The sequence below is a fragment of the Corapipo altera genome, unplaced genomic scaffold (assembly GCF_003945725.1).
Source record: "Corapipo altera isolate COAL_440 unplaced genomic scaffold, ASM394572v1 0, whole genome shotgun sequence".
Taxonomy (NCBI): domain Eukaryota; kingdom Metazoa; phylum Chordata; class Aves; order Passeriformes; family Pipridae; genus Corapipo; species Corapipo altera.
The window spans coordinates 56,840,016-56,867,568 of NW_020884872.1; the positions used below are offsets into that span (position 1 = coordinate 56,840,016).

General features: G+C 38.5%; 1 protein-coding gene across 1 annotated transcript; it reads left to right on the forward strand.

The window, feature by feature from the left end:
* The first annotated feature begins 6,289 nt into the window (after positions 1-6,289).
* On the forward strand, positions 6,290-26,741 carry SUCLA2 (succinate-CoA ligase ADP-forming beta subunit). The gene is made up of 11 exons (XM_027648891.1): positions 6,290-6,415; positions 7,803-7,986; positions 16,528-16,627; positions 16,831-16,993; positions 19,685-19,813; positions 20,233-20,371; positions 21,592-21,753; positions 21,835-21,977; positions 24,349-24,469; positions 24,749-24,837; positions 25,930-26,741. The coding sequence occupies exons 1-11, from the start codon at positions 6,329-6,331 to the stop codon at positions 26,002-26,004; spliced, it is 1,392 nt and encodes a 463-aa protein (XP_027504692.1). The 5' UTR covers positions 6,290-6,328; the 3' UTR covers positions 26,005-26,741.
* The last annotated feature ends 812 nt before the right edge of the window (positions 26,742-27,553 follow it).

The following is a 27,553-nucleotide window of genomic DNA, read 5'->3' on the forward strand; positions in this document are numbered from 1 at the left end:
GCCGAGAACTGAAGGCGCGTTTGTCCAAATGAGGGGCAGCTGAAAACGAGGAAGATCCGACTCGGGTTCTTGGAGGTCGTGGAGCCAGTTGGTCTCTGACTACAGATTTGTTTAGATCTTAGAAAGCGGCCCTTCTTTGGTTAGGCCACAGTTTCCGCTGAAGTTATTTAAAAAGGAAGCTACAAACTTAGCTAAGCGGAGCTCCAGAGGCAGAATAACAGTTCCTGGCTGATAAAGAAGAAATAAGAGTTTCTGCTAGCAAATATTTACCTGATTTTTACATTTTTTAAAATTACAGAGATATGTAGAATATACAAACTTTCATTTTCCTACACACAACTGTAAAATTTGTCAGATTTTCCCCTTTCTCAGCTTATTGATCCCAATGGATACAAAGTTTCTTATTTGCAGACCTTTCAAATAGTACTGGGGGTTTTTTGTTGTGTTTTGTAAGGTTTTAAAATACCTATGTACAGATGTTTTTGTTTACATGTGAAGGTCACAGGGCCAAACGGCTGAAGCTTAATCACTACTTTTTGTAGGATTAGTTTTCTGAGGTTTAATTACCTGAACTGGCTCAGTACAGCATCAAATGAGTCCCAATGCTGGCATGAAGGAAATTGCAGTAGTGATTGGCTGGGCATGCTAGAAGCAAGGCTGCCCTATGGCAGTGGCTGCCTCTGCTGTTTAGCTGTGATGTCAGTCCACACTCCAAATTACTGACATTAGTTACAAATTATGATGATAATAAGCAGATTGCCAAGCTAACAAGCTAACTGACTTTTTGTAAGCCAAGCTCATTCACTTGTATCTGTCCCCCAGTACAGCTGGAGTATCTTAATCTCCAGATGAAACATCAGTCAGTTATGTCACTTCTGTATTTACATTACATTTACATTTCTGTATTTACATCTTACAAAAGCCCTATGAATGATTCCTCAGCCACGAAGCTCATTCTGGTCCAATACATTAAAACACCACAAGGCTGTTCATCTGAACAATAAAAACATTCTACTTCCTGTGTACACCATTTTCCCATACCTTTTACCAAACAGGATTTAGTAACAAGACTGAGGGTGACCCACTGTCATTCTACCGATACATTTTTAAATACAAAAACATACAGTCATTATGCTTGTTTAGAATGTTAGCAGGATATATTCAATGAAAATATTACAAAAAGATGATGATGAAGAATATAAAAAGTGTATTTTTATAAACAACTGTAATTTTTGTCAGTAGGTTAAGATTTTCTCTCTAGTATCCTATTGATCACAACAAGGATGTGAAATATTACTCCTTTACAGGACCTTAAAATAGCTATTTTTTTATTAAGGTTTTGAAATCTGCTTGTATACAGATGTTTAGATATAGTTGTTTCAATTTTTTCACCTTACATTTGTAAACATTATCATAAAGAATATTGTATGAAAATAAGCATTTTGTTGACTGAATCTGTTTTAACTGGTTTAACTCTAGGATTTATTTATGACATGGCTGTGCAGTCATCTTTTGCAAATTATTAAGTAAATATAGGCTGGTGTTTCTGAGTTTGGCAGTGAACAGACATCCACTGAAGAAAGACATAAGGATAAGCAAGAATGAGAAAGTGGTAAGGTGCATCTTCTGCCATAGGAGTATGATGAAAAGCTTGCAAGGTTATGATTTATATGCTCTTGTAACTTGTTTATTAATATTTCATCTGACAAAATACTTCTGTGAGACAAACAGCTCAGTGTATTTAAACCTGCATGTGTCCAGGTGGGTATTGAAAGGGAGGCACCTACTTTTCAGGCCCAATCCCTTGTCCCTTATGCTAACACTGTTATTAATTGCAGTTGCTGTACAATGAACGGGATGAGTGAAACCGATCTGGATCTAGAAAACCCATTTTTTAAAATTAATTTGTTTTGCAGCATTCTGTGGGGGGCACAGAATGGGGACAGGACAGAGTTTGATCACATTAAACGTAGCACAAAGCCAAACCTGACTCAGCACACTGGGAGACAGATTATTTTTTCAGCAGGATGTGTTCCCTGATGCGATTTACAGATCAGGTACATAAACGAGGGAGGCAGCAAGTAGGAGCAGCTGAGAAAAAGAATGGTGGGACTGAGCATGTCAGTGACAGGCCAGATTTATGTCAGATTAAAATGACTACACAGCCTAAGAGGCATTAAAATGACTACACAGCCTAGAATGACTACACAGCCATTCCCTAAGAAGAACACACATAGAGAAAGCAGGTCACAAAAGCACACAGTGTACAAAAGCTTCTTCTAAAGCAGCCACACAACCACAAAACATCCATCTTACTGAGAATTTCATGCACATGGTTTCCTGGCTGTGGAACTTACTATATATTCACATTTGCTTAGCTGAAGTATAAACTGGAAGATGCAAGGATTATATTTAAATATTTTACATTGGAAAGCTGTCATTCAGAAGCTGAGTGGAATGTGACAGCAATGCATGGCACCAAAGTCCTGCCAGCAACCTTGCTGAAACTTGAGCTGGGAGGATTTTCCTTCATTTGCATTCAAGAGGCTGGTTGTTGTGCTAAACCTTGAAACTGAAAATTTAACATTGTTAACTGTTTCCTCACTTGTATTTTAGCAGAAGTATTTCCACGACACCTCATGCTTCCACTAAATTGATGTCTTTGGCAATAATTCATTCCTTGCTATAATGTTACAGCTTTATAGATGTTAGTGGAAATCAGGCAATGTACGATGCGTTGTTTTTATGCTAAAATGTAAATAAGTTCTGATCACAGGACCAATAGGAAAAATTAGAGCTGTGCTATAGGTGTACTGTCTTCATTGCTCATTAATGATTTCTTTCCTCTCCTTTGCTCATTTGTACAGAAATGACTGAGTCATCAGAATTAGTGTAGGTGGTGAAACAAATGTTTTATTTGTAGCTCTGCCACTAACATATTAAGCAACCTTGGACAACTGGAGAAGATGGATTGTGCTTCAGCTTCTGTGAAACTTCTGGGTGTATTCAATCCCAGGGGAGACCGAATCAGAAGAATATAAAACTATCTATTAGCTCAGAACAAAAATCCAGTACTATCTAGGATAGTACTTGGCAGTCTAGAGTGGATGTCTGGAATATAATAGGCAGGAAACCATGATGGAGCTTTTGACTACTATTCTACAGCCATCTGTGGCTCAGTGACTTCTCAAGGCAGAGATGGCTTCTGTGTATTTACTAACCCTCTTCTTGTTTCTCTTCTTTAAACCCACCAAGACTCCTCTTGATGTAAACCTCCATCATTTTCAGCATCCATGGCAAGGTGTTCCACAGCTTAACTATGTGAAGAATCACTTTTGCAAACAAAATCGTTTTGCTTTCATTGAACCTTTCACCTACCAGCCTCCCCTGGTGCTTCACAGTTCTTCTATTGGGAGAGATGGTGGTCTGGTTCTTAATGTTCATACTGTCCCCTGTAGAAAACTGCACCCATTCAGACCTGAGACTGCATACATTAAATCCCTGTTTGTTAGGAGAGGTGTCAGAGTCATTGGCAGAGGCTTTGGCTTTCTCTGATGTTCTTCTCGCAAGACCCTCTGCCCTAATGTTTTTCAACTTAAATATCAACCAGTGGAGCTTACAAGGTCTGAGAAACAAATCAAATTGTACCATTGTCACTATGTAGATGTGGTAAATCCATAATAAAGCGAATTAATATCTATTTCTTAATGCCTGAGCCTTCTGGGATGCTTTATTTGGCCTCAAGCAGCTGTTTGTCTGTTAAAACATCTTGGCTCCTTCTATCTCATTTGCAATGTACCTTTTCCTTGCTTCTTTATAGTTTTAAATACAGCTTCAGAGAGGGCTTCTATCCTGTGTTAAAAAGCTTACTCTGACTTCAGCAAGAAGTCTCACAATTTTAAACTTAGAATAGGAAGGAATCTATTTCTGGAGATTTAGCAAAACATCTGGATGTCTACCAGAATACTACTTTCCCTTTCCTTGCACAATCTCTGTGTTTGCAGTATAGGTATTGAATTAGACTGAGCCTGTACAAACCCGGGTTAGAAGAACTGGACTCACTAGGAATTTGTCTGTTTGTAGTCAAGATTGTTATCTTTTCTTGTTTCTCTAAGAAGGTGAAGAAAATGTCAATGTGTCATTTCTAAGAACTGTTGGGTTTAAGGTTTGAGTTGTACCAATTCCCAATCGCCTTGTGCTGACAGTCTGAACCATATGGTGGCACTGCTGATCAGACAGAAATCCATGCTTTTTTCAGTGCATCCCAGTTAAACCAGTTCTCACAGCTGGAAAGAAATTGGACGATACATCTCTCCATACAGCTGTATATCAGACTAAAGACAATGGCATCAATCTTTCTAGAAGTCCTTAAGTGTTGTCAGCCATGTAACATTTCTTCTTTTGATGTATAAGGTAAAAACCATCTTCATCTTAAAACTGGAAAGGTAAGTCACCCGTACGGAGAAGAAGATACAGTAGTAGTTGTACTCTGAATGTCTTACAGTCTTTGCTAAGGCAAAGATTAATTATAAGCCTAGAGATAGTTGACCAATTTTCTTGCAGTAGCAAGCAACTGAGTCAGGATATAAGTCTGGTTTCCTGACCTGCAGCCAGTACTTCTCTGAACAGTAGCTTTGAGCTTTTAAGCTTAAGGTCTAAAGTTTTGCTAAGCTTCGTTACATGGTCTTGTAAACTTTGTTGCATACTCTTTCCAGGGTAGAGGTCATTCTGGGGATTCTCCTGGAATTATGAGTTTTCTTGAAGTTTATATGGGGAAATGGCATATGGGTACTGTCCTGTGATGGAACTGCAGGCAGGCCCAGTGACTAGAGAAGAGCCACTGTATGTACAGAGGAGAGAAAGAGCACAAAGTTTAAGTGCTTTGTTTTCCCTTGCCCTTGGCAGAAGGAAGTGTTTTATCAGCTGTGGTGGAAAATTTTGGATGGTCTATTAAAATTTTGCAGCTGCTTACAGGTTCAGTGACATATCCTCCTACCTTGCATGTTTGAACACAGTGGTGCAGAGCTAACCATTCTGCTGAGCTCACTGCAGTGCTAAGGGGTAACAACACTAGGACAGCAGAGGATCAGGAGTGATATAACTGAACCGTGGTAACTCCATCTTTTGCAATACTCACCCAAGGAGAAGTTATGATAGTGCATTTTCAGTTTCAGAACAAAAAGAGGCAACTTGTCCAGTTAATGGATAATTCCAGCTACAAAACTCAGGAGAATCATAGCTCCAGCATGGCTTTCCTGTAAATCAGATCTAGCTCTGATGTTCATAACATACAGAAATAACTGCATTTTTCCTTATTGTTGGTAGAGGACATTCTCGTTCCAATATCCTAGGCCACTACTCTTCTCCCAATTACCATTTTGTTTTAAAGGAAAAAGCTTCACCTCCTTGTGAATCACAGGTCTGGTCACTAGTTTCTGCAGAGATGCCTGTTCTCTGCTTCAATTCCTCAGTGACCAACTTAAGGCTACGAAGGTACATGAATTGCAGAGGGGGAGTCGCAGCTTGGAGCTGCGTGAGGCAGAAATGAGGTTTGTGGTGTAGGGTGGGGGAGAGGCCTGATATGGGGTGGGGGGAAGATAGGCTGCAAAATACCTAGAAATACTGGGACTGCAGTCATAGAAACATAGAATGGTTTGGGTTGAAAGGGACCTTAAAAATCATCTAGTTCCAACCCTTCTACGATGGGCAGGGAAACCTTCCTCTAGACCAGTTTGCTCAGAGCCCCATCCAACCTGGCCTTGAACACTTCCAGGGATGGGGCATCCACAGCTTCTCTGGGCAGCTGTGACAGTGCCTCACAATCCTCAGTAAAGAATTTCTTCCTAAGGTCTAATCTGAACCTGCCCCCTATCAATTTAAAGCCATTTCCTCTTGTCCTATCAAATAATGGATGCGTTTGAGTTGTTGCATGAAAATACCCTGAAGTAAAAAAAAGAAAAAAATTCCTCAGAGTAAAAATACAGAAAAAATTTTCCATTCTGAAGCTGAACCGGTAGGGTGGGGTGGCAGAAGGGGGCTGTGCCCCTCTCCTCCCCTTTGACACAGGCGGTGCCAGCCGAGGCCGACGCGGTAAGAACGTTGGTGGTGGATTACAACCCGCTTTAGGAACCTTGTCAGAAAAAAAGTAACCTTTATTAAAACCAGAACAGCTGAAAAACAAGGGGCCGAAGAGGACGCCACAGAGCCGCTCCTCCCCTGGCGGCGTCACCGCGGGAGAGGCGCCGCGTCAGGCGCTTCCTTGCCCCGCCCCCGCCGGGAGCGGCGCGTGCGCGCTGCCAGGGGCACCTGAGGGCGAAGGGGCTCGGCCATGGCGGCCTCCATGATTTGCAGCCGGGCGTCGGCCGGGCTGAGGGGCAGTGGGTTCCGCGCCGCGCTGGGCTCCGCCGCGGGGAAGGTACAGCCGCCGCTCGGGAGACGGGGCGGGCGGAGCCGGGTCCGAGGCAGAGCCGGGTCGGGATCGCGGTCGCTCCCTGCGTAGCGCCGGCGGGAGGAGCGGCCGTCTCGTCCCACTCGGGCCGCCGTTCTGCCCTGCGGTGCTGGCAGGGCTGGCAGCCCTGTGCTTACCTTCCCCCCCCCCCCCCCCCCCCTTCCCCCGCAGGCGCTGTTCTTGCGTGTGGCAGCTCTTCCCGGCGTGCTTCCATTTCCATTCCTTTTCAGCGTCCCCTTCCTCCAACTTGCTTGGAAACCCCAGTGTTTCCATCTCCGCCGTCACCTTGCCCGTAGGAGAGGTCGGGCTGTTGCCAGTTGAATTCTTGCAGCTCGCATCTCCGCCAGCCTCTGCTCTTGGTTCCTGTGAATGCCATTGCGGGGCGCGGGCTTGGCTTTGGCTGCAGCACCCCTTGGCAGGCGGTGCAAACGAAGGAGCTCCGGGGGCTGCCGTGTGTGACACAGTGGGTGGCACTCGGTGCCACCTTCTCCTCCTGCCACCTAGGGGGGAGGATCGCTGTGAGCGCCCCTCTCGTGTTACGCGCGGCCTCCCGGGGCCGGCGGTCAGTCGGCGCCTGTCCCTTGGGTTCTGTGCCAGGGAAAGGGCCTCCTGCTTACAGGAGGAATCCTTTGGAGATTAAATAGGCCTTGCCGATTCGCTAACTTGGAATGTCGTAGCAAAGCTCTTGGTGTTGTCTACTTGCAAAACAAACAAACAAAAAGCTTAAAAATCCGACCTGTTAGAAACTTTCTAATACAAGCTGATTTTTGCTTCGGTGCTTGTGCCAGTGGTGCATGCTAAAAAGAAATTAAAATTAATGGAAAAGTTTGTAGTGTTTTTGCCATGAATCTTTTGGTGCTGATCTCTGTTCATGGATTAGCTGAATTCGGTGGGCTTGCTGTTTCGTGTGTGTAAAAAAATTAAGGTCTTGTTCCTGTATAGTGAAATAGGGAAAAAGCAGCAAACATTTTTCAGTTTTGTTGCTACTAATTTATGTGTTACAATATGCTTCTGAAATTCCTCGAGGTTCTTTTTCTTACAGGTGTTTTCCTTAAAGTACTTAAATGTTAACTGAGTGCTCAAGGGTGTTTTAACCCTGCCAGTCCTTGTCAGTGCTAGCAGCTTCACCAGCTCTTTCCCACTGCCCAGTAAAGCATCCAAAACCAAATACCTGACTGGACATGAATGACTAATGTGGAAGGGTAGGATTAAGTGTTCAGGTGTTTGCATTAGGACACTGAACTGTACTTGTTTAACATGTAGACTTTTTTTAACCTAAACAAAGAGGGCAGTTTTTCACAACAGTCATGTTCTTTGTTGGTTTTGTTTTCTTTTTTTAATTCTTTTCCTTCAGGCGCTTGGTGGAGGTCCAGGAATACTCAACAATCATGGATTTCAGGTGCAACAACAGCAACAGAGGAGGCTATCGCTCCATGAATACCTGAGCATGGGACTGTTGAAGGAGGCTGGCATTTCTGTTCCACATGGAGTAGTTGCCAAGACGCCAGATGAAGCTTACAAAATAGCAAAAGAAATAGGTATATTATTAAAGAGAACTTTTTCAAATAGGCATGGGATTGATACAAGGTGTAACTACTTTTTCTCTTTCATGGTAAGGCATTTGTTGGAGTTCTGAATATACCTTTTCTTTAAGAGAACCCTTCCTGTGAAGCAACCTTCCTCTTAAGAAGGAATAGGTCAGGTATAAATTGTAGTAGCCTAGACTAATATAACTGTCTAACCTTCTTTGAGATGAGTAATAGATTCTGCAAATCCTGGATTTCTTTCTGCTTTCAAGCAAGCTTAAAGGAAATCTTGTGTGAAGAGCTTCAGTGGTGGTGACAAGATGTCATAGAGAGCAGAAGATGCAAAACATACCTACCTTTAGGCTGCAGAAGAAGAGTAAAATCCTATCATTTGTGAGCGTGCTTTTCTGGCAGAATGCACCTACTTCATATGGGGGGGAGCACTTTGATGGCTTGTAGTTATACACTTATTTCCTGGGTTTTTGGTGGAAAAAGTATCCAGTCTCATTTGCTTGGTACTTAAATACCTTATTTAGGCTGAGCTTTAATTTGGACTTGACTCTGCCTATTAATTTGCCACTTTACCAACTATGTGTACTAGTAACATTTTTTTGTTTAATTTGAATGTAATATAGAATCAGCTTCTATTGTGTGAGGCATTAATAGGTGGGGGGTTTTTTTTGGTTAGTTGATTTGCGTGTTTGGGTTATTTTTTAGTTTAAAATGTGGTGTTTTTTTCCATCAGAAAGGTGTAGTAGGCTTGTCACATAGTTTTAATGAAGACTGTTGCTTGTTGTATTTTACTCCCCTATGTACATGCCCAACTTTCTTTTCACCTTCAGATAGATATATTTGTAGTAATTCCTGAGTTTATAGGTTTTGTTAGATTCATTTCAGTTTCATGTGTAGATTTAATTTAAGAAATGAAATCTGAAAAAGAAGATAATTTTTCTTCTAGAGCAAGTTATGCTGCTTTGTAATATAGAAAGGAATTGAAAAGCTGGTTTTCCTTTAGATCTGATGTCCCAGAAATTCAAGTATGATCTGCCTGCTTTCTTTATCTTGTTTCTGTTAGAGAGTAAATGATACAAAATTATAATAATTTTATTAATATGAAAGGAAGATGCTAAAGTACTTCTGAGAATGGTTTAAAATTCAGATCCTCGCCTTCTGTCAAGAGTGAGCTTGTAGCATGATCAGAACTTCACAAATCAGGCATACCCCTTTGCTCTACTTTAATATTTGCACAGATCTTGCTGCTGGCAAATGAGACAGACCACCTTTGTCTATGGCTCTTTAATCAACAGCCCAGAAACTCATAGGTCAGGGTTCCTTTGTTTTGTTCCTCGTTTGGAGTGGGATCCTGTAGCAAAGTAGGTACGTCCAACTGCTGGTTTATAGCTCTGTGTCATCCATGTGATGTCACAGGTATTCCTCTTATCCGGAGTATGTGACTCTGGGCAATTTCTTGCGGATCAGAAAAATGAAGTTGTGCCGTGTGTGAGTTAGTGTCCTTCAGTAAAGGAATTCGGGGCTTCTGGTTGACAGCCAGATACTTCGTTGAAGTTAGTGTGTATTCAACACTGTGGCTGAGAGGAGGAAAGGAAGACTTCCCAAAAGGAAGAACACACTGAAAGATCTTGAATTTTTGAGGCATTGCTCAAACATAAACTTATTCTGAATGGTGACAGATTATCCTTTGCTCCAGTGTTTTGGTTTTTTTTGTTATTGTTGCCATTTACCCACCAGTTTTCATTTAGTATGTACTTAAAAAAACCCAACAAAACCCAAACCAAACAAACCAAATCTCTGGCAGAATGAAAAAAAATTCACTTTTTTGGTCCACCTGCTCATTGTTTATTTTTGTTGTGTAAGAGTAGTTGCCAGTGGATATGAAATTATTTTTTGTTTCTTTTTGTGTTAAAACTATTTTTTCAAATGTGTGCCTAGACTGTTACAAAGGTAGTTGGTGATACTCTTTGCTCTGTCTCCCTAGTGCTGAACCACATGCTCCTGATAAATTTACACAGAGCAGATTTCTGACTAAAGGTTGAGTTTGGGATTGGATTTCTTTTGCAAATACTTCACTTAGAAATGGGTAACTTTTTATCCAATGTGTAACAAATACAAACTTCCCATTAACAGTGGTTATCATCGTTAGCTGTGGCTGTAGCTAAATCAGTGTTACATGAACATCTCGCTTAAATTTTGAAAAAATGAGCTGAGTTCTGTTCCTGAGTGTTGATAAGAGGCTGCAGCACGTCTTGATGATGGCCTCCAAGCTTATGGTTTGCTCTCAGCCATGTGTGCATTCCAGCTAGCACTGTGAGCAGTTCTGATTTAGAAGCTGATATGTGTTTGTAATCAAGAACACGACTAATGAACCTAAAGACTATTTCCTGAAGAACATATGCTTTGTCAGTGTGGTAGCAGATAACAAACAGCAATGTTATACATTTCAAATAGTGTGTTCTGCTGAGCTAAGACAGCACCTATGAAAGTGTATGTATTGCTGTAACTGAGATTTTGATGCTTCCGACACCTTCCTCTGGTAACGGGTGTGTGGAAGGGAGTGACATATTGTATGCCTGTAGCAAAGCCTGCTTTTCTTTTATTTTTAATCATGATGATTTGAGAAGTAAGACTTTTTAAGTCACTAATATCTTGAAGCTTTTGTGTTCCAGTAGTTTCGTCGAATTTTCAGATAGTGAATCCCACAGCTTTATGTTAATGGCAGTGTCAAATTTTAGAAAAACAAAAATGTGTACAGAATAGGAGGTGTTAAGAACTGAGTGCATAACATTTCACTCTTCTGCTTCAAAGTTTTTTGAAAGGAGACTGAAAGCAATGGAGTCTACTGCTTTTGCTGTTGCAGTTTAAGAGATCTAGTACAACTCCATATCTGTGTGGTTTATAAAGAATGTTCTATTTTTGGTATGCTTTCTACAGAACGACTCAAATAATTGGCTTGACTGTATTCCTGCTGAAAGTTCCATGATTAATAGATGGTTTTTTTCAGATCTCTTAAGGTCTTTTCAATGTTATTGAAACCTCTTAAGTTCTTTTAGATATTATTTATTTTTCTGTCTATGGCTTAAGTTTACAACCTGTATCTGTTTAAAAAAAAAAACAAACCAAAACAAAATAGTGATGTGTAAACCTGGGTAGATTTATAAATAGAAATTTTTCTCTCAGGCTTGATTTAGTCAGAAATCAAAGTGTAGTACAATGTGTGAAATAATTTTTTTAGGTAAAGTGCTTTTTCTTTATTAGCTCTTCAAAAGAAAGGTATTCCAGGCACTGTGGCACAAAAGCTAGAGTGTTTTCTTCCCTAGTGTGTACCACACCTTCCTTTGTAGTCTGTGGTTAAGTTGTAGGGTTTTTTATATGTTCTATGTCATACTGAAAGCTCATGTCTAGATTTTGTTCCTGGTATTTTTTTTGGTTGTTTCGCCATTATCAGTTTTCCCCATTGGTCGATTATCTGCTTGACTCTACAGACAACCTAAAAGATATTACATAGTAGAGTCTGAAACTCCAGAGTGTTTATTCAGATGCTGTAGGACATGGATGATGATCTAAGGTGGCAAATTTGTGCAGAAATCCCCCAGGTGTTAAAATCATGCAGTTATGTTTCTACTTACCTGGTCAAAATCTCTAGATAACCAGCAGTAGGAGGTAGTAGTCTAGAAACCAAACATGTACCTAAATTCTGGCATCTGAAGCTTACATTTTGCTTTAGCTTTTGCTTTCTTCTGTAGTGCTTTACTCCTTTGAAGTTAAAATACCAAAACATGTTGTTGATGATAATTCACTAATTAAAATAAACTTGTCTAACCAGCAGATTAAGATTTTGACCTCTGTATTTTAATTGCTTGACTTAGACTGTTGCCAAAACCAAACCTGTCTTGTGGGCTGATGACGAACTTGATGCAGTTGAATAATGTCAGGAAGTATTTGAGTAGAAACTATTTTGTAATAGCAAAACATCTGTTTGCTCTCCTGACTGGTATGGTCCTTTCATTGAAAGTATGAAGATTCCTGGCACATAATTATTTCAATAATCATACATCTGATTTGTGTGCAATGAGTCTTTGAACACTCAAAAGTTTCAAATGCTGAAAAAAATGTGATTTTTAAGTTAGAATTCTAAATAACTGTACTTACTAACAAAATGCAGACCGTATATCTGAAGAGATTCTCTGCCTCTGTTGACAGAGTTAGGGTCAGCATATTATTTGAGTTGATACTTCTGTTTTTAGTTACAAGCCCATCTTTTTGCTTCCTAATGCCGGTAAATAAACTATGTTGTTTAAACTTAGAGCTGTTATTGTATCTGTGCAATAAAAACCACAGTTTGTGTTATAACTGGAGAGTTACTTTTTCTGAAAAAGTAACTTTGAAATACTAGCTGAGGCAAAAGTTATGTGTCTCTATCTCTCTCCCAGGATAAGTTTGCAGTTGAGTGGTAGTTGAGAACTTGGTTGACATTTGTGTTACTAAACTGTCACTGCCTTCTACTGTTGTCTGTCTTGTCAGAGTAGATTAGGGTTGCATAGTTATCATGAAGGGATCTGTAATATGTGGAATGCAGTACTGCTGCAACAGTTAGTGTTGGGCAGAGAAGTGCCTATTAATGCGATTTGACAAATTCAGAATGGAAACTTGTAAAGCAGAACGTTTTTGTACAGTTTGTCCTGAACACATTAGTGCTAAGTCAGCGTTGTGCTGATTTCAGACACCTGTCCTCATTGGTATTTACTCTTAGTTTTCTAAACATTTCCTGATTTTTTTTTTCAGGCTGTGCTACTTACATGTGTGTTTAGTGCTGACTGCCATTAACATGGAAACATGATGCTTAACAAATGCTTGTTCTGAGATTTGTGCCTTGGCCTGTAGCTTGCTTACCTGGGACACTGTCTGTACTGATGTTCTAGGGCCCTGTGTTAAGGCTTTATGGTGTGTTACTGCTGCTGAAAGCTGAAGTCCTGCTCACTGAAGTGTCCCTGTGCATGGCACACGGCGCATAAGTCTGCAAAAGCACTGTCTGCTGTATGAGCTTTTACCTTCAGGGAATCGCTCTTCTCAAGGCATGATCACACAAATGCTTATGCTGGCACAAGAAAAGACTGGAGTGAAAAGCTGAAGACAGAAGGCAGTATAGGACTTCTGTGGGATTGTGTTTGCTGACATAAACTGTCCGGGCTTTGTATGTGGGTACCTGCTCTAGGGCAGAAACTGCTATATTTTATTGAAACAAAAGCCTAGCAGTATTTCAAAGCCATATAAGCAAAACACAAGGGCGCAGCTGTTGATACTGAGCAGAAAACGATAGGAGCTGCTGGTTTCCAATTTTTTTCCTTGCATTACCATGTATCAGCAGTTCTCTGTGTCAGATTGTGACAGTGCTGCAGCTCTAACACTGCACATGGGGTGTATGAGCAAACATTTCTGTCCTCTAGTTTTAGGGTAATTTTATATAGGAGCTGTGGGAAAAAATGTTTATTGAACAATAAACTTCCTGCATGATGGCTTAAGTTACGGTTTCCTTGGGACATATTATCTTAAATTTTGTTTCAGGTACATTTGTGCAGCTTAATTGCTTGTAAACATAGCTGGTTAAATAAACCTTTAAGTATTATGTGTTTATGCAATTAAGCAGTTTGCTTGGAGTGCTGTAGGAAAACAATTTACAAATCATTAATATCCTGCTCATTTAATGACACAGTTGTTGCATAAGGGATAATCCAATGATGTTATGGCCAAATTGATTGTGAAAAGTTAAAAGTTGTTTTTCTCACACTTTTTTTCAGATGTTGACAAAGTTTAATAATGCATAATAATGACATTTTAAAGAAACATCTTACAGAATCAGAGCAGTGATGCATTTAGCCCAATACTCTACCTAAGGACAAAAGAACATAGTATTTAGTGCAGTTGTTAGCCTGCCTATTTTTGCTGTCCATTACCCCTCATTTCCCCTCAGTATTCATATTTGTTGTCTTAGAAATATCAGAGGGAACATCTCTACCCAGTTCCTTTTGACTCTTCTGTTCTTCATTCCCATCTCCTGGCAGGCTTCATTATCTTTTGTGTAAAGAAGGGTCTTTTTCTCTTGCACCATTTTAAAACTGACTTCCCTTGGTAGGTGGCTTTTGTTTTTGGCTGGTGTAGAGCAGCAACTGGAATGAATGATGTACATGTAGTTCACAGAATCACAGAATATGCCGAGTTGGAAGGGACCCACAAGGATTATTGAGTCCAGCTCCTAGCCCTGCAGAGAACCATCCCCAAGAGTCACGCCACAGTTGTGTATTCTTGTTCTATCCTGCACAGGTATGGCTGAAGACTGTAGTTGTATTCTTGCTTTCTTCTCCTTTGATAGATTTAAAGTGCTAAGCTCCTTCAGTTTCTTCTTTTGAGGGTATCTCTTAATTTCAGTGATCATCCTAGTAGCCAGAAAAAACTTCTATGCCCAGCGCTAAGTGTGATATTCCAGCTGAGATCTTGCCAGAGCATTAGTTGGGATCTAGTTTTCATTGTTCAGATTCTGGTCTTTATTGCTAGGAGGAATGACCACCACAAAGAGGTGCCTGTGGGTGAACTTCTGGCTTTCTGGAAAACTTCTCTGTAGTAGCAGCTTTTTAGCTTCTGGACTTGTGTAGGAAATGCAAAGTAGAGCGGAGAAATAGGACCCTCTCTTCTGAACTTACTAGTGGACTGTAAGTTAAATCTTTTAGTCTTGATTGATAAGTATATTGTTTCTGAAACATTGTCAGATCTTCCATGGAAACCTCAAAATAGTAAAATAACACTGTGAATATATTAGATCTTAAATATTTGAGGCACTTCAGATCCTTGTGGAGGAGCCCTGGTAAGTCCTCTATGAGCAAGGGAACAAGTGTGAGGTGGTGGGTTTTGTTAACCTCTTCGCAGATAAGAAAGCGTTTTCCTCTCTTTTATACTAACACTGAAGAGTCATGCTCCTTGTACATACAAGGTAAATTGTTTTCAGATGGATGGAACTTTAATCTCGCATGTTGGAGTACATGGCTTCATTTATCCATGAAGCTGCTACTTACTTATTCATACATGACACTTAGTGTTTCCTAAAGCAGGCTTGGTACTTGGAGTAGCTGTGTAAAATTAAGTCTTGTGTGGCTTCTATCAAGTATGTTATCTTACTCGATTGCCAGTACTTGGTAGCTATAAAAAAATGGTTATCTTCAGGAACTGAATTAAATGTTAGAATCATAGACTGTGATAAGTTGACATATACTTGTGTGTTCATAACCTTCATGCTTCTTGTGGAAAAAAAAAGGGCTTTAAATCAGTTGTGAATTCAGAGATCTGTTGATAGGTAGGCAGTCAAGAAGGAAAATGAACCAGTAGCTAGTTGGGAGTAGTAACTTGAGTATTCCCTTTGTTTATAGCCTCCCTAGCTTGTGATGTTATGCAAGTTTAATTTTACCTGCCCAAGCAGGATGCAGGTCAAAATAGGAATCAACACAACTTCTTTATGTCTATGATCTTCCTCAGTATGTGTAGTGGCTAGTTTTGCCTGAGTACTGTAATTATTCTTAAGCTTTTCCATGGTTCCCTTTTCACATCTAAGAGAACAGTAAGTTCTTTCTTTGCTCAGAAAGACCAGAGTGGCTCAACTAATGGTGGCATGAGAAGAGATGAGATGTGCTGAACAAGTGTGAATGGGTCAGCTCTTAACATCTTATCATCTAGTTGCTCTCTGTACTCTAAGTGAACTTGAATAGTAACTCAGGACTTAGTTTTTCTTCCTTTATCACCTTAAATGACTTTATGAACTCTTTTTTTTTTTTGCCTTTAATCTTTCAGAATATCCCAGTTCCATTTTAATTATATTCTCATACTTTACTTTTTAAACCCAAATGCACAGTCTCCCCTACCTGGAATAATATTTTGTAAAGGATTTTTAAACAGTTAAAGCCAACTAAAGGGCTTACTCTGCCTGTTCTTAGAAAAACAATGGATTTGTTTAGGCCTCTGCATTCTGCAAAGCACTCAAGCTCATGCATCAGTGCTCTGCTGAAAGCTGTAGACCTGCAAGCTGACTTGAATAAGTGCTATAGTTATGCATCATTGCTGGGAAGGTAGTGGTTACAGATATAGGGTATTTGTACTTGATTGAGGAAAATCTTGGATTACAGTGTGTCAGGTATTCAGTTTCATCTTGTTAATAGTCTGTGAGATGCTAACAGTTTCTTACTAGGTGCTTAATCACTTGTGATTCAAACACATGTTAAAGATGTATCAGAACAGTCAAAGTACCAACACTTTTGAATACGAATTCACCAAGGTTTGCTCACAGAGCGGCCTAAAGCTGCAATGTGTGGATTATTTGAGACTTTTGGAATAATCTGTGTGAGCTACAATACAGTCTTCAGTTTACATGGTTGTATTTTGAATGGTGGGAGTGGAGAAGGCGGGATAAAATTAAAGCAGTGTTTATTATTCTACTTGGGGCAATTTGTTTTAGTAGTTACACATGACAAATTTTTGGGTTTTCTTTTGTTCTAGGTACAAAGGATCTTGTGGTAAAAGCACAGGTTTTAGCTGGTGGTAGAGGAAAAGGAACATTTGAAGGTGGCCTCAAAGGAGGAGTGAAAATAGTTTTTTCGTAAGTTGTTTTTAAATTATCCAACCAAGTGGAAAAACTTAACAGTTTCACATTATGAATTGAACCTATTGCTTTCTTTGAAACAAGTATTTTAATTCTTAACCTTAAAATAACAAAAATTAGGTAAGATTTTTTTTTTTTTTAATGCTACTTCTGTTTTTTCAGCAGTTTCTATGTCACATTCTGAGCTTCTTTTATTCTAGTCCAGAAGAAGCGAAAGATATCTCCTCCAAAATGATTGGAAAGAAGTTGTTTACCAAGCAGACAGGAGAAAAGGGCAGGATATGCAATCAAGTATTTATCTGTGAGCGGAGATATCCCAGGAGAGAATACTATTTTGCAATAACAATGGAAAGGTCTTTTCAAGTGAGTAATATGAGAAATAGAAGTAAGATAGTTAACTTGTTTTAACTGAATTTTTAAAAAATCAACAAAACTGTTTATTGTACTGTTTATTCACTTGCTTGCTTTTGAAAATCGAAACTGCACATGAGCTAAATTGTTTTCTAATATCTCTGACTATATGATTGCCTCAGTTTTTAAGTACTTTAAAGAAGTTTAAATGCTACAGTTTAAATTTACGGGATAATAAATAAACATTGGTAGTCCCAACTGAAGTTCAGAGTCACATGGCTGAAGAGAAGATGGGTGGAACAAGGGGGTTATTTTCATTTTGGTTTTAATTTGCACTTACTACTGGATGCCCATATTAGCTATATTTTTAAAGTAAGTTCTATATATGTACATGTACACACTGTTTAAGAGTGTCAGGAACAAGATAAGTAAAAGTGTTGTGGAAGAGCAAATGGTCCTGTATAAATCAAACATCCTTTTTCTCTAATGTGGGAAGGTTCTAGAGGTGTATGGGTGTGTCCCTCGATTTTGAGTGTGCTGGTAGCTTTCTTATGCCAGTGCTCTTCAGGAATTGATAAGAAGATTTGGGCCTAGAGGGGTCTGTCTTCAGAGCTTTCAGGAAAATGAATACTGCAGTCTTTTCTGCTTGTATGAGCTCTGTGTGGGGGTATGTGGTTTTTTAGGCTACAATTCAAACTGCGTTACTGAAGTGAGTCAGTGTTTTCTGACAGACAAGTGTTCTGTTGTGGAGCATAGAGCATGAATTGGTAAATAATTTTAATGAAGCTGGGGTAAAACAGGTCTTGGAACTTTATTTTCTGAAGCTCAACAAAAACTGGGTTTTTGTTCAGATGCATCTATTCAGATGCTTAAGTGTTTGCAGGGGCACTGGTTTTGGTAATTGGAGTATTTCTGGTGTGAGTATGAAATAATATTCTGTGGAGGAATTAGAAAACTAGTTGTATTCTAATTTATTTTTTTTTTTGTAATAGTATTAGGACTTAAATATTGTATTTGCTTCTTTCTCTTCCTCTGTAGTGTTCTTTTTGATAGGAAAGTATCCGTTGTGTTCGATTGTAGTACAGTTATTTGGCCTAGGCACCTACATTCTGATATTTGCTGTAATAGAACGGGGAAGATCGAAATGTTGCTGTACGAACCCCAGATTTGCCACAGGGTGGCGCTAAAATGCTGTAAATTAACAGATTTAGAATCTTAAAATCGTGTAAGCAATAAGCAAGGATCCTTGTGGAAATAAAATTTTCTGTAACTGATTTAAGCAAATTAGATAAAGAAGGGAAACATGTTTTCCTGACTTGTTCTTGCTCTTGTATAAAAAAATAAATCTTATTTGTGTATATTGAGTATACTGTGTGGGCTATTGCCTTGTGATAGGGATGTGCTTTGTTTTTACTGCTGACTTTATAAGTTACGTTTTTAGATGTGCTTGTAGTTGCTGTAACATGCATAGGATGCTCATGATGAGGAAATGCCTTTCAAAAGAAGGAAGTGTGAGGATTGAATAGCACACAATGTTTATTCCTGATGTTGCAAACTTCTTCCTTTAAGGGGGGGGGGGGGAAGACTAAAATAGTCAGCTGAAACTGGAACTTGGTGACATGGATATTATTCGCCAACAGGGGTTTATGCTTTAGGCAAAAATGTTCACTTTGGTTGTTATTTTATGATGTGTTTGTGTTGAACCTTGTTACTAGATGCAGAATAATTTGCCAGCTGTATATTTCCATTTGGAAGGATGGTAATGGGAGGAGAGTGGTGTGGTTATTAAGCATGTTCTCTGTACCAGAGTCACATTTTCTATAATTAATTGTCAACGGTTATAAAGCTGTTTAATGTTTAAGACCTCTGCTGATAAGTACACCTATGCCTTAGTACACCCCTGGTCATAATCAATGCATGGGTGCTGGTAAGGGAAGGTAGGCTGAGGTGCTACGAGTGAGTATGTTTTAACTGTGAACCGGAGGAGAGATTTTTAGGTTTGATGATACCAAGTCCTTGATGCTTTTGTTGAGATTTAGACAGCTTAAAAAAACCCCAAACAACAAAACTACTGCAAATGCTGTCAATTCTGGTTTCTTAGGTTCTTTTATTATGGAATAAATCAGTGCTGTTTTGTCAGAACTCCATGACTTAATTTTCAGTGATGGCTATAGTTGCTGAACAGGTATGGTTTGCAGTAATTTATCACTAGGTTTTGCACACTTACATTTGTCCTTGAAGTTGGAGCATGGCAGAATGAATAAATGAGTGCCTGGTGTTTGATCAGTGTTTGTATAGGGGTTAGTGGAGAACATGGAGATGAGAAGGTTGTTCTTTTTCTAGTGACAACCTAAAAGATAAAATTCATATGATTACTAAGTTGAATCTTTCTATCAAAATTTAAAACTAGTATGTCTGTGTTAATTGCTCTGTTGCTACAGTGGACACAAAGGACAGTTTTCCTTTTTAAAAGAAATTAGACCAAATGTACACCTTAAAACTTGGAAAGTATTATTAAAAGGTTTTATATAGAAGTATTGAGTAGATAATAACACTCTCCTCAGAGCATACAAGTAAAATGCTCAAATAAAAAAAAAAATTCTAACAAGGTTTTATTGCTGTGAGGTATCATATGGGAAGAGCAGAGTTTCAATTCTGTGGTATAAAATTACTTATACTTTTTTTTTCCCCTCTCTGTTCTAGGGTCCTGTGCTGATAGGCAGTTCTCAGGGTGGTGTTAATATTGAAGATGTTGCTGCAGAGAATCCTGATGCGATAATTAAGGAACCCATTGATATAGTAGAAGGCATAAAAAAGGAGCAAGCTGTTAGGGTAATTGTTAATGTGGGAAAGTACACATTATCAAGGATGGGAGGGTTGCTTCTAAATTTTGTAAAGTGTGTATGCATTCAACCTACTGAGTTGTCATAAACCCTTTTTTGAAACAGATTTGAACTAGATATTTGAGTATTTTCAGGTGATAGTATAAATCCAACTACTTGGCAGTGCTTTATCTAGCTTTTATATGGGTTTATAAAGGCATGTGATGATAAATTTTTACTAACTGTGTTTTAGGATAAGTGCAGTGTTTTGTATTGAAAACAATCTTTTCAAACCTAAGAGTTACTCTTTTGTTTCTCCCAGGTAGACAGGACAGGTTCTGCATCTGTAAATTCAATTGACACTGAAATAATAGCTAAACTGAGACCCCTCTAACATGAATTAACTGATAACCAATCTTTTTCTTTCAGCTTGCCCAGAAAATGGGATTTCCTCCTAATCTGGTGGATGAAGCAGCTGAAAATATGATCAAATTATATAATCTTTTTCTGAAATATGATGCTACCATGATAGAAATAAATCCTATGGTGGAAGATGCATCAGGAGTTGGTAATGTTTCTTACTCATATTCTTCATGTACAACCTTGATGTTTTTGTAAATCTTACCTGCTTTACACTGCTAAAACTTTAGCTGTATACAGCAAGAGGATTTAGTGTTAACATGGTATGGTGAAAAACAAATTTAATAAAGCATATAAATTTGACTAATCTAAAAATAGTAGATATCTGCTCTAAATTGCTAAGTAGGATCCTAAGTTTAAGTAGCTTCCTTTTTTAATTTTTCAAGGTTTGTTTTTTTTTTTAAGAACACATCTTCCACTCTTGAGTGACTACCCAGGATAAGGCATTCGTGGAAATTAGGTCTTTTCAAAATTCATGAATTGAAACTAGACCCATCTCATGTATCCAAATTGGTACTGTAAAGGTAACCAGAATAGTAGCACCTTCTAGAAATCTCCTGCCTTTACTATTCAGGCATCAGAATGACTGAATGATTGAGTTTGATGTATTGAAAGACATTATTGATGTATTAAATAATATCTTGATGTTTATCATGTTTTTAGCATATGCAGTTGCAGAATAGTTATTCAATCACAGCCAGTTCCCCTCTCAGTAAAAAATAAATCTGTAGAGAATTAATTAAATTAATGGTATGGAGCAGTCTCTCCCATCTGTTTCTTGTACCTTGTCGTTTTTATATTATTTGTAGTGAGGGATAGAAATCAAGGGATACATTTGTACAGACAGAAACTTAGTTCTGATGTAACGAGTACTCTAGGTTTTCCACGTCACCTGCTATATCTAAGTAAAACTGAGTTTTGTGTTTTCTCCCAACACCTTTTCTTCCAACTCAGACATGTTTTTTCATTGTGTTTCTGTGTGCTTACATGCATGCACCCACATTATATATATTTAATCTGAAAGCAAAAAACTAAGAGGGATTAAAAAAACCTCAAACCAGAAGCACAATTTGCCCAGATTTGTTGAACAGCTTGTTGTAAGCTTTTTTGTTTTTAGAGTGTCTCAAGAAATAGCTGTTCTCCTTTTTGTGCAGTTAAAGGTATTTAACTGATTGCATGGGTAAACTGGAGAGAATCTTGTGTTTAGTTGCAGTGCTAAGTGTGTCTTTTCTGCAAAACTTTGTGCTTGGACTGTATGACCTAGCTGCCTAGTTTGGCTTAACATACTTTAACACATTCATGTAGCAGTTGAACTGTTATTCTGATATTACATGATGGTCAGTTGTGGGGTTTTTTTTTTGCTTTCAGTGATGTGCATGGATGCAAAGATAAACTTTGACAGTAATTCAGCCTATCGTCAGAAGAAGATCTTTGATATGCAGGATTGGACACAGGAAGACCAAAGAGACAAGGATGCTGCAAAAGCAGATCTCAATTATATAGGATTGGATGGAAACATAGGCTGCTTAGGTATGTTCTATTTAATGAATGTTAAATGACCTAATGGATTTATAAACTGAAGTCCTAAATGTTATCTTTATTCTCATGTAGTCAATGGTGCTGGTTTAGCTATGGCCACAATGGATATAATTAAACTTCACGGCGGAACTCCAGCAAACTTCCTTGATGTTGGTGGTGGTGCTACAGTGCAGCAAGTGACAGAAGCCTTTAAACTTATTACCTCTGATAAAAAGGTGAGGGAAGAGTTGGCATATCAAGGTCCTACACAGTGGTAAACAGGCTGGGATATGGAAGACAATGCTTAGTGCATGCTCTCCAGAAAACATGTTTTTATAAGAATAGAATTAGAAAGAGAAAAAGATGGAGATGTTAGTTTAATCTTGGTGCAGATGAAGGAGGCATGAACACCTATTGCATTTTTTCCCTTTTTAAAAAATAGGTTCTTTGGCTGTGTACTGAGTAGACAGTTTTGTGTTTTCTGGTTGAAGTTAGAGTTGTATTTGAATCGTTCCAGAAATCTTGGAGTTGGAAACTCCCACAGCCCACAAACAGAAAGCAGTATTTGGATGGGTTTCCACTTTTTTTTCCTCTGGGACCCATTTTGCAGCTGAGTCTGCTTCGTGCATAGAGCTGTAGAGATGAAAGTTTGCTGTGCTGTGCACAAGCAAGTTTCTAAAGTACTGGTTATGTGTAATGTAAGATAAAATAACTTTGTAATGGGCTTGGAAGGGCATTAATGTTTCATCCTATTAAAAGTTTATCAGAAGTGTTTGCATGTTATTAAAATAATAAATTGATTGAAACTAGAGGAAGAGCTGTACTATCCCAGAAAAATAATGTGAGAACTGGATTGATGGTCTGCATAAGAGGTGCTTACCTCAGTGGGAACTTGGCAGTTTGGGACTTTTTAAAAAAAAAGAAAAATATTTAAAAAGGGGTAACAGGAAAAGATGGGAGCGACTTGCAGAACCTGGTAATGATATGCTACTTTTGCACCAGAATGTTGGGCACCACTTGCTCATCTTTGGAAGGGGCCAGAAGCAAATAGTGAGTGATTTAACAGAGGAGCTTAGTCTCTGCCTCACTGGAAAGACTTTTATTACCAAATGCAGAGTCTGACACACTCTGCAAGAATGTTTAGAATCATTGAACCATTTAGATTGGAAAAGACCTTGAAAATTGAGTCCAACCAAAAGTCTAACACTACCCAATTCTGCACTAAACCATGTCCCTAAGCACCATGTCCACAAGTCCTTTAAATAACTTCAGGGTTGGGGACTCAACCACTTCCCTGGGTAGCTCGTGCCAATGCTTAACAACACTTGAGGGAAAGAAATTTTTCCCAATATCCAATCTAAAACTCCCCTGGTGCAACTTGAAGCCATTTCCTCTTATTTTACTGTTTGTTATTTGGAAGGAAAGACCAACCCCTACCTCACTACAACCTTCTTTCAAGTAGTTGTAGAGAGCTATAAGGTCCCCCTGAACCTCCTTTTCTCCTGGCTAAACAACTCCAGCTCCCTCAGCCACTCCTCATAAGACTTGTTCTTTCTTCAATTGAGGGGAACAGTGAGGGACACAGGCACAGAACATCTAAATTGCAGAGAGAAAAGAAGAAAACAAGGAAGAATCTGGGGGTTGGTGATTTGGGACCAGTTTTTGCAATGCCAGTTTTCTGCTGATGTATGGATAGAGGGTGTCCAAACAGACTTAATATAACTTTTCCTTTCTGCCTTCTTTCAGCTGCTCACTTTTTTATCAAAAAACTGTGGCTGTAACTGGTATTGCTGGTGCTGAAAGTCAAAGCAGTGCAGCCTGCTGGTGTCGTGGACTGCACTCTGGCTGACACTCAGGGTTCAGTTCAGGGCTAGTTTGGAACAGCCTTCTGGGATGTCAGTCTCGGTTGCTTCTGCCCATCAGTAGCAGGAGCAATAACGATGTAACAAGATGGGCTAGTCTAATTGCAAGATAATGAGAACCGAGTTTTTGTATATTAACCAGTTGCACAGGAATGTTTTGTTTTGTTAAGTTTATTCTGTCTTCCAAGGCTGTTTATCCATTTTGGCTTCTGCTTTATTTCATTTTTCACCATTGACTGTGATCTTTTTACCCTTCTTTTCCACTGCTTGAGTAGGAAAAAGATTATGCCTTAGCTGCCGGCTTAGTCCTCCTGAATAAAATTTATTTCAGATAGCTTAACTCTAAGCATGCTAGCTTTTTTGTGAACTGTATAAACACTGCCTTGTGTAAGAATTTTTTAAATTTTCTGTGTTCTTTAGCACAGCTTCTTCAGTATGTGGAGGTACTGGTGTGGGAGGTACCTCTACTGGAGTACTGTTAGAAATGGAATGATAAGCAGTTGACAGATTTGATTTCCTGAAGCAACTATTCTGCTCTATGTTATACTGTATGTTTTGCTGTACTTTATAGAACTGTACTTTTGTTGCCAGTGTTCTCTAGAACAGAAATGTTCCGTGTCTTTTGCAGAGTCCCTTAATACATTTAAAGAGCTTGAATTTTTCTTAGGCAGAAAAGGCTGAGTTCTGCTTTTATCTGATGTGCCTTTGGCCGTTTTTAACAGGAATATTGTCATTGATTCTGTAGGTACTGGCTATTCTGGTAAATATTTTCGGTGGCATTATGCGGTGTGACGTTATAGCACAAGGCATTGTTATGGCAGTAAAGGATTTGGAGCTAAAAATCCCTATTGTGGTACGGTTGCAAGGTGAGTGTGCTTCATATATATTTGAATATGTTTCTGTCCATATTGACAACTGTTATTGAGCTTGTGTATTGTGTAACAAGTTGCCTGTAAGTTGAAGTCTATGGAAAAATAAGGCAAATCCTTAGTTTAGATGGTAAGGGTTGGCAAGTTAATAAAAAGAGATTTCCTGCTTTGAAACTACTAAAGATGTCTTCTAAATTTATTCACTAACTTTTGGAAGAGGCTCCCTAGTAGTAGTACTCTCCTGTTCAATGAGTGGCATTTTATCTGTTTCTTAAGGTACACGAGTTGATGATGCCAAAGCTTTAATAACAGCTAGTGGCCTCAAAATCCTTGCGTGTGACGACTTGGATGAAGCTGCAAAAATGGTAAGATAGCTGGTTATGAATGTTCTTTTCGGAACACAGCATCTGTTGCAGAGTATTGAAAAGTTGAAACTCCATTCAATCAACTTAAGGTAGCTTAGGATAAATCACAGTGCCAGTTATTATTATCAGAACCTGAAGCAAGTGTTTAACAGCTTGGTAAGTACATAGTTTGTCAGGGAAACAACTGTGCAGGCAGAAGCTGTTAAACCCCACAAACGAAAGCCAGACCAGTGATCAGATCAGTCGCTCCCCTTGGTATGGGAATGGCTAAGAACTTAGCTTTACTAATTTTGAGAAAATATGTAAATTGAAGTGGATGAAAAAATGCAATGTAGCACTTCCTTTGATACACCACTATATTTCAGTGTGCATGATTAAAACTGTAGTGGATCATCCTGTTGCCTCATAAGATAATTAGAAAGTCAGACATGCAGACACATTGTTTGTGATTTTTTTTTTTGGGTGTATTTACCTTGCTTTGTTTTTGCAAATCACACCAGGAATGTGTAGCAACAGTAAAGATGAAAATTTTTGATCTGCAGAAAGTTAGAAGGCGTCTGGTGGATTTTATATCATGGGGAAACACGTTTCTGAGTCTTTCTTTTTTTCTGCAGAACCACTTACTCAGTTATAACAGTTCATTCTAAGTAGGAAGTAATTCAGAGAGATTTAGAGTTGTTATGCAAGAGAAGATGAGGCTCCATAAGGTATCAAAATAAGATCCAGAAATGCTTGCAATAAGAACTTAGAGAAGAAATAGTTCTAGATATATAGACTCTCTTGTGAGCAGATACCCCAACAGCTCCCAGGATAATAGGGTGGCACATAAAATTTAAAACTTTTAGCATGTTATCAAGATATTTGGTTGTAAATGAGAAACAAACATTATTAACTCAGATGTTTTCTGGAAGACCTGACTGTCTTTCATTTAAAAGTGGTTAAGAAGTACTGAACTAGGTAATAATCCTACACCCACCTCTCCCTTTAAGATCTTACTGATGATTCTCTGGCATTACTTTGTTTAAAAAGATTGATCCAGCTCAGTCAAGTTAGGATTGTTTTGAAATTAAGTCATTATTTTCTGTTTTTCAGGTGGTGAAGCTGTCTGAAATAGTAACCTTAGCAAAGCAAGCTCAGGTGGATGTTAAATTTCAGTTGCCAATTTGATCTGAGAAATGTCATACCAGTGTCTAACATGTTCTCTGAAATACTGTGTTCTGTGGGATATTTTTAGTTTTTCTTTTTGTGGAGGTATGGATTGACAGGCGCACAAACTTAAGTATCTGGTCTTTAATGTTAACATTCAGAATGGTCAGAATTCTTGTAAATGCGTGTATTGCTGATACTTAGTCTCTCTTCATTGTTATTCTCAAGCCTCCGGCTTTTGCTGCAGAATGTCACTTGCAATATACTTCTGCATTGTCCAAAGTAAAGCTTCTGGTTGAAAAATAATTATTCTGAATAAATTTTGAAGTTATTTTACTTGTAAATTTGTATTAGACTTGGCTAAAAGTAAATATGACTGGATTATCTAGTTGTCCATGTGGAGAAATTTATTGAAACGGTATTTTATGTTGGAGACAGTTGTACTTAGCAGTACAATAGACATGAGCAAATCAATCATTATTTATGAACAGATGCATTTGAACTTGATCAGAAATATTTTTAGAAGTCCTTCACTGAAGTAACTGGTAACTCTTCTGGACAACATGTTAAATCACTACAAAATATACTGTAGCACTTAGATTTTCACAATTTCCAGTCTTCGCAAAAAAGCATTGTGTAGTTTTATATATGAACAAGCATTTACCAAACTTCAAGGAGACAGGATACATCGATAATTAAAATGTCTCTTGTACATTGCTAATAAAATTGTACATTAATAAAATATCTCCCAAAACTTTTACTGGCTTTTTTCTTTATTTGTTACCATTTTGAAACATTGCGTATACTCATGGATTAAACCATAATTTAAGATAGCAAACTAAAAGCTTTTTAGGAGTACAGTTACAGTGGCATATATGTTAATTTTTTTCCTCCTTGAAATGCACTGTGTGATTAAAACCATGTGAACTTCTGTTGAAAAGCTTGGACAGATATCATGCATATAACATCCTACTGAAGAGTCCATAACTGATCTCTGCACAAATAAATATACAGGAAAGTGTTGCTTTTTGGGGAAATATTACTTCTAACAAATCTAATATTAAACATTAATTTTTGTCTCCTTACTTACACCACCAATGCTGTTGATTTTGTCATTACATTGAACTTGGAACTTGGATGATGATCTGTTTACTCAGTACTCATTTTTTGTTTGTGTTTTGTACTGCTTTTGTTTAAAATGTTAGTTTCTTGGCTAATGATAGTGTAGTTTTATCTGGAAATAATGAAGCCTTGTCTATGGTGGGATTTCAGAATGGGAAATCATATAGTCACGAACTAAGGGCTTGGAAGGATTGTATAAAATGTAGGGAAACTCACAGGCATGTCAGGAAACATGAATAAAATATATTTTTGAGGTAGATGGGGTAATATATGAAGAAAATTTATACTAGGACAGTGTATTTCAGTAATTTTTTGGCAGTACTAAAAAAAATCAGCAGAAATTGAATTCCCTCTGAATTTAAACTGGGTTATTTTTGATCCTAGTTGGTCTTTTACAACTGAGTGCTGTATGCTGTTGACCCATCATGCTAAATTGGGCTTCTGAGTA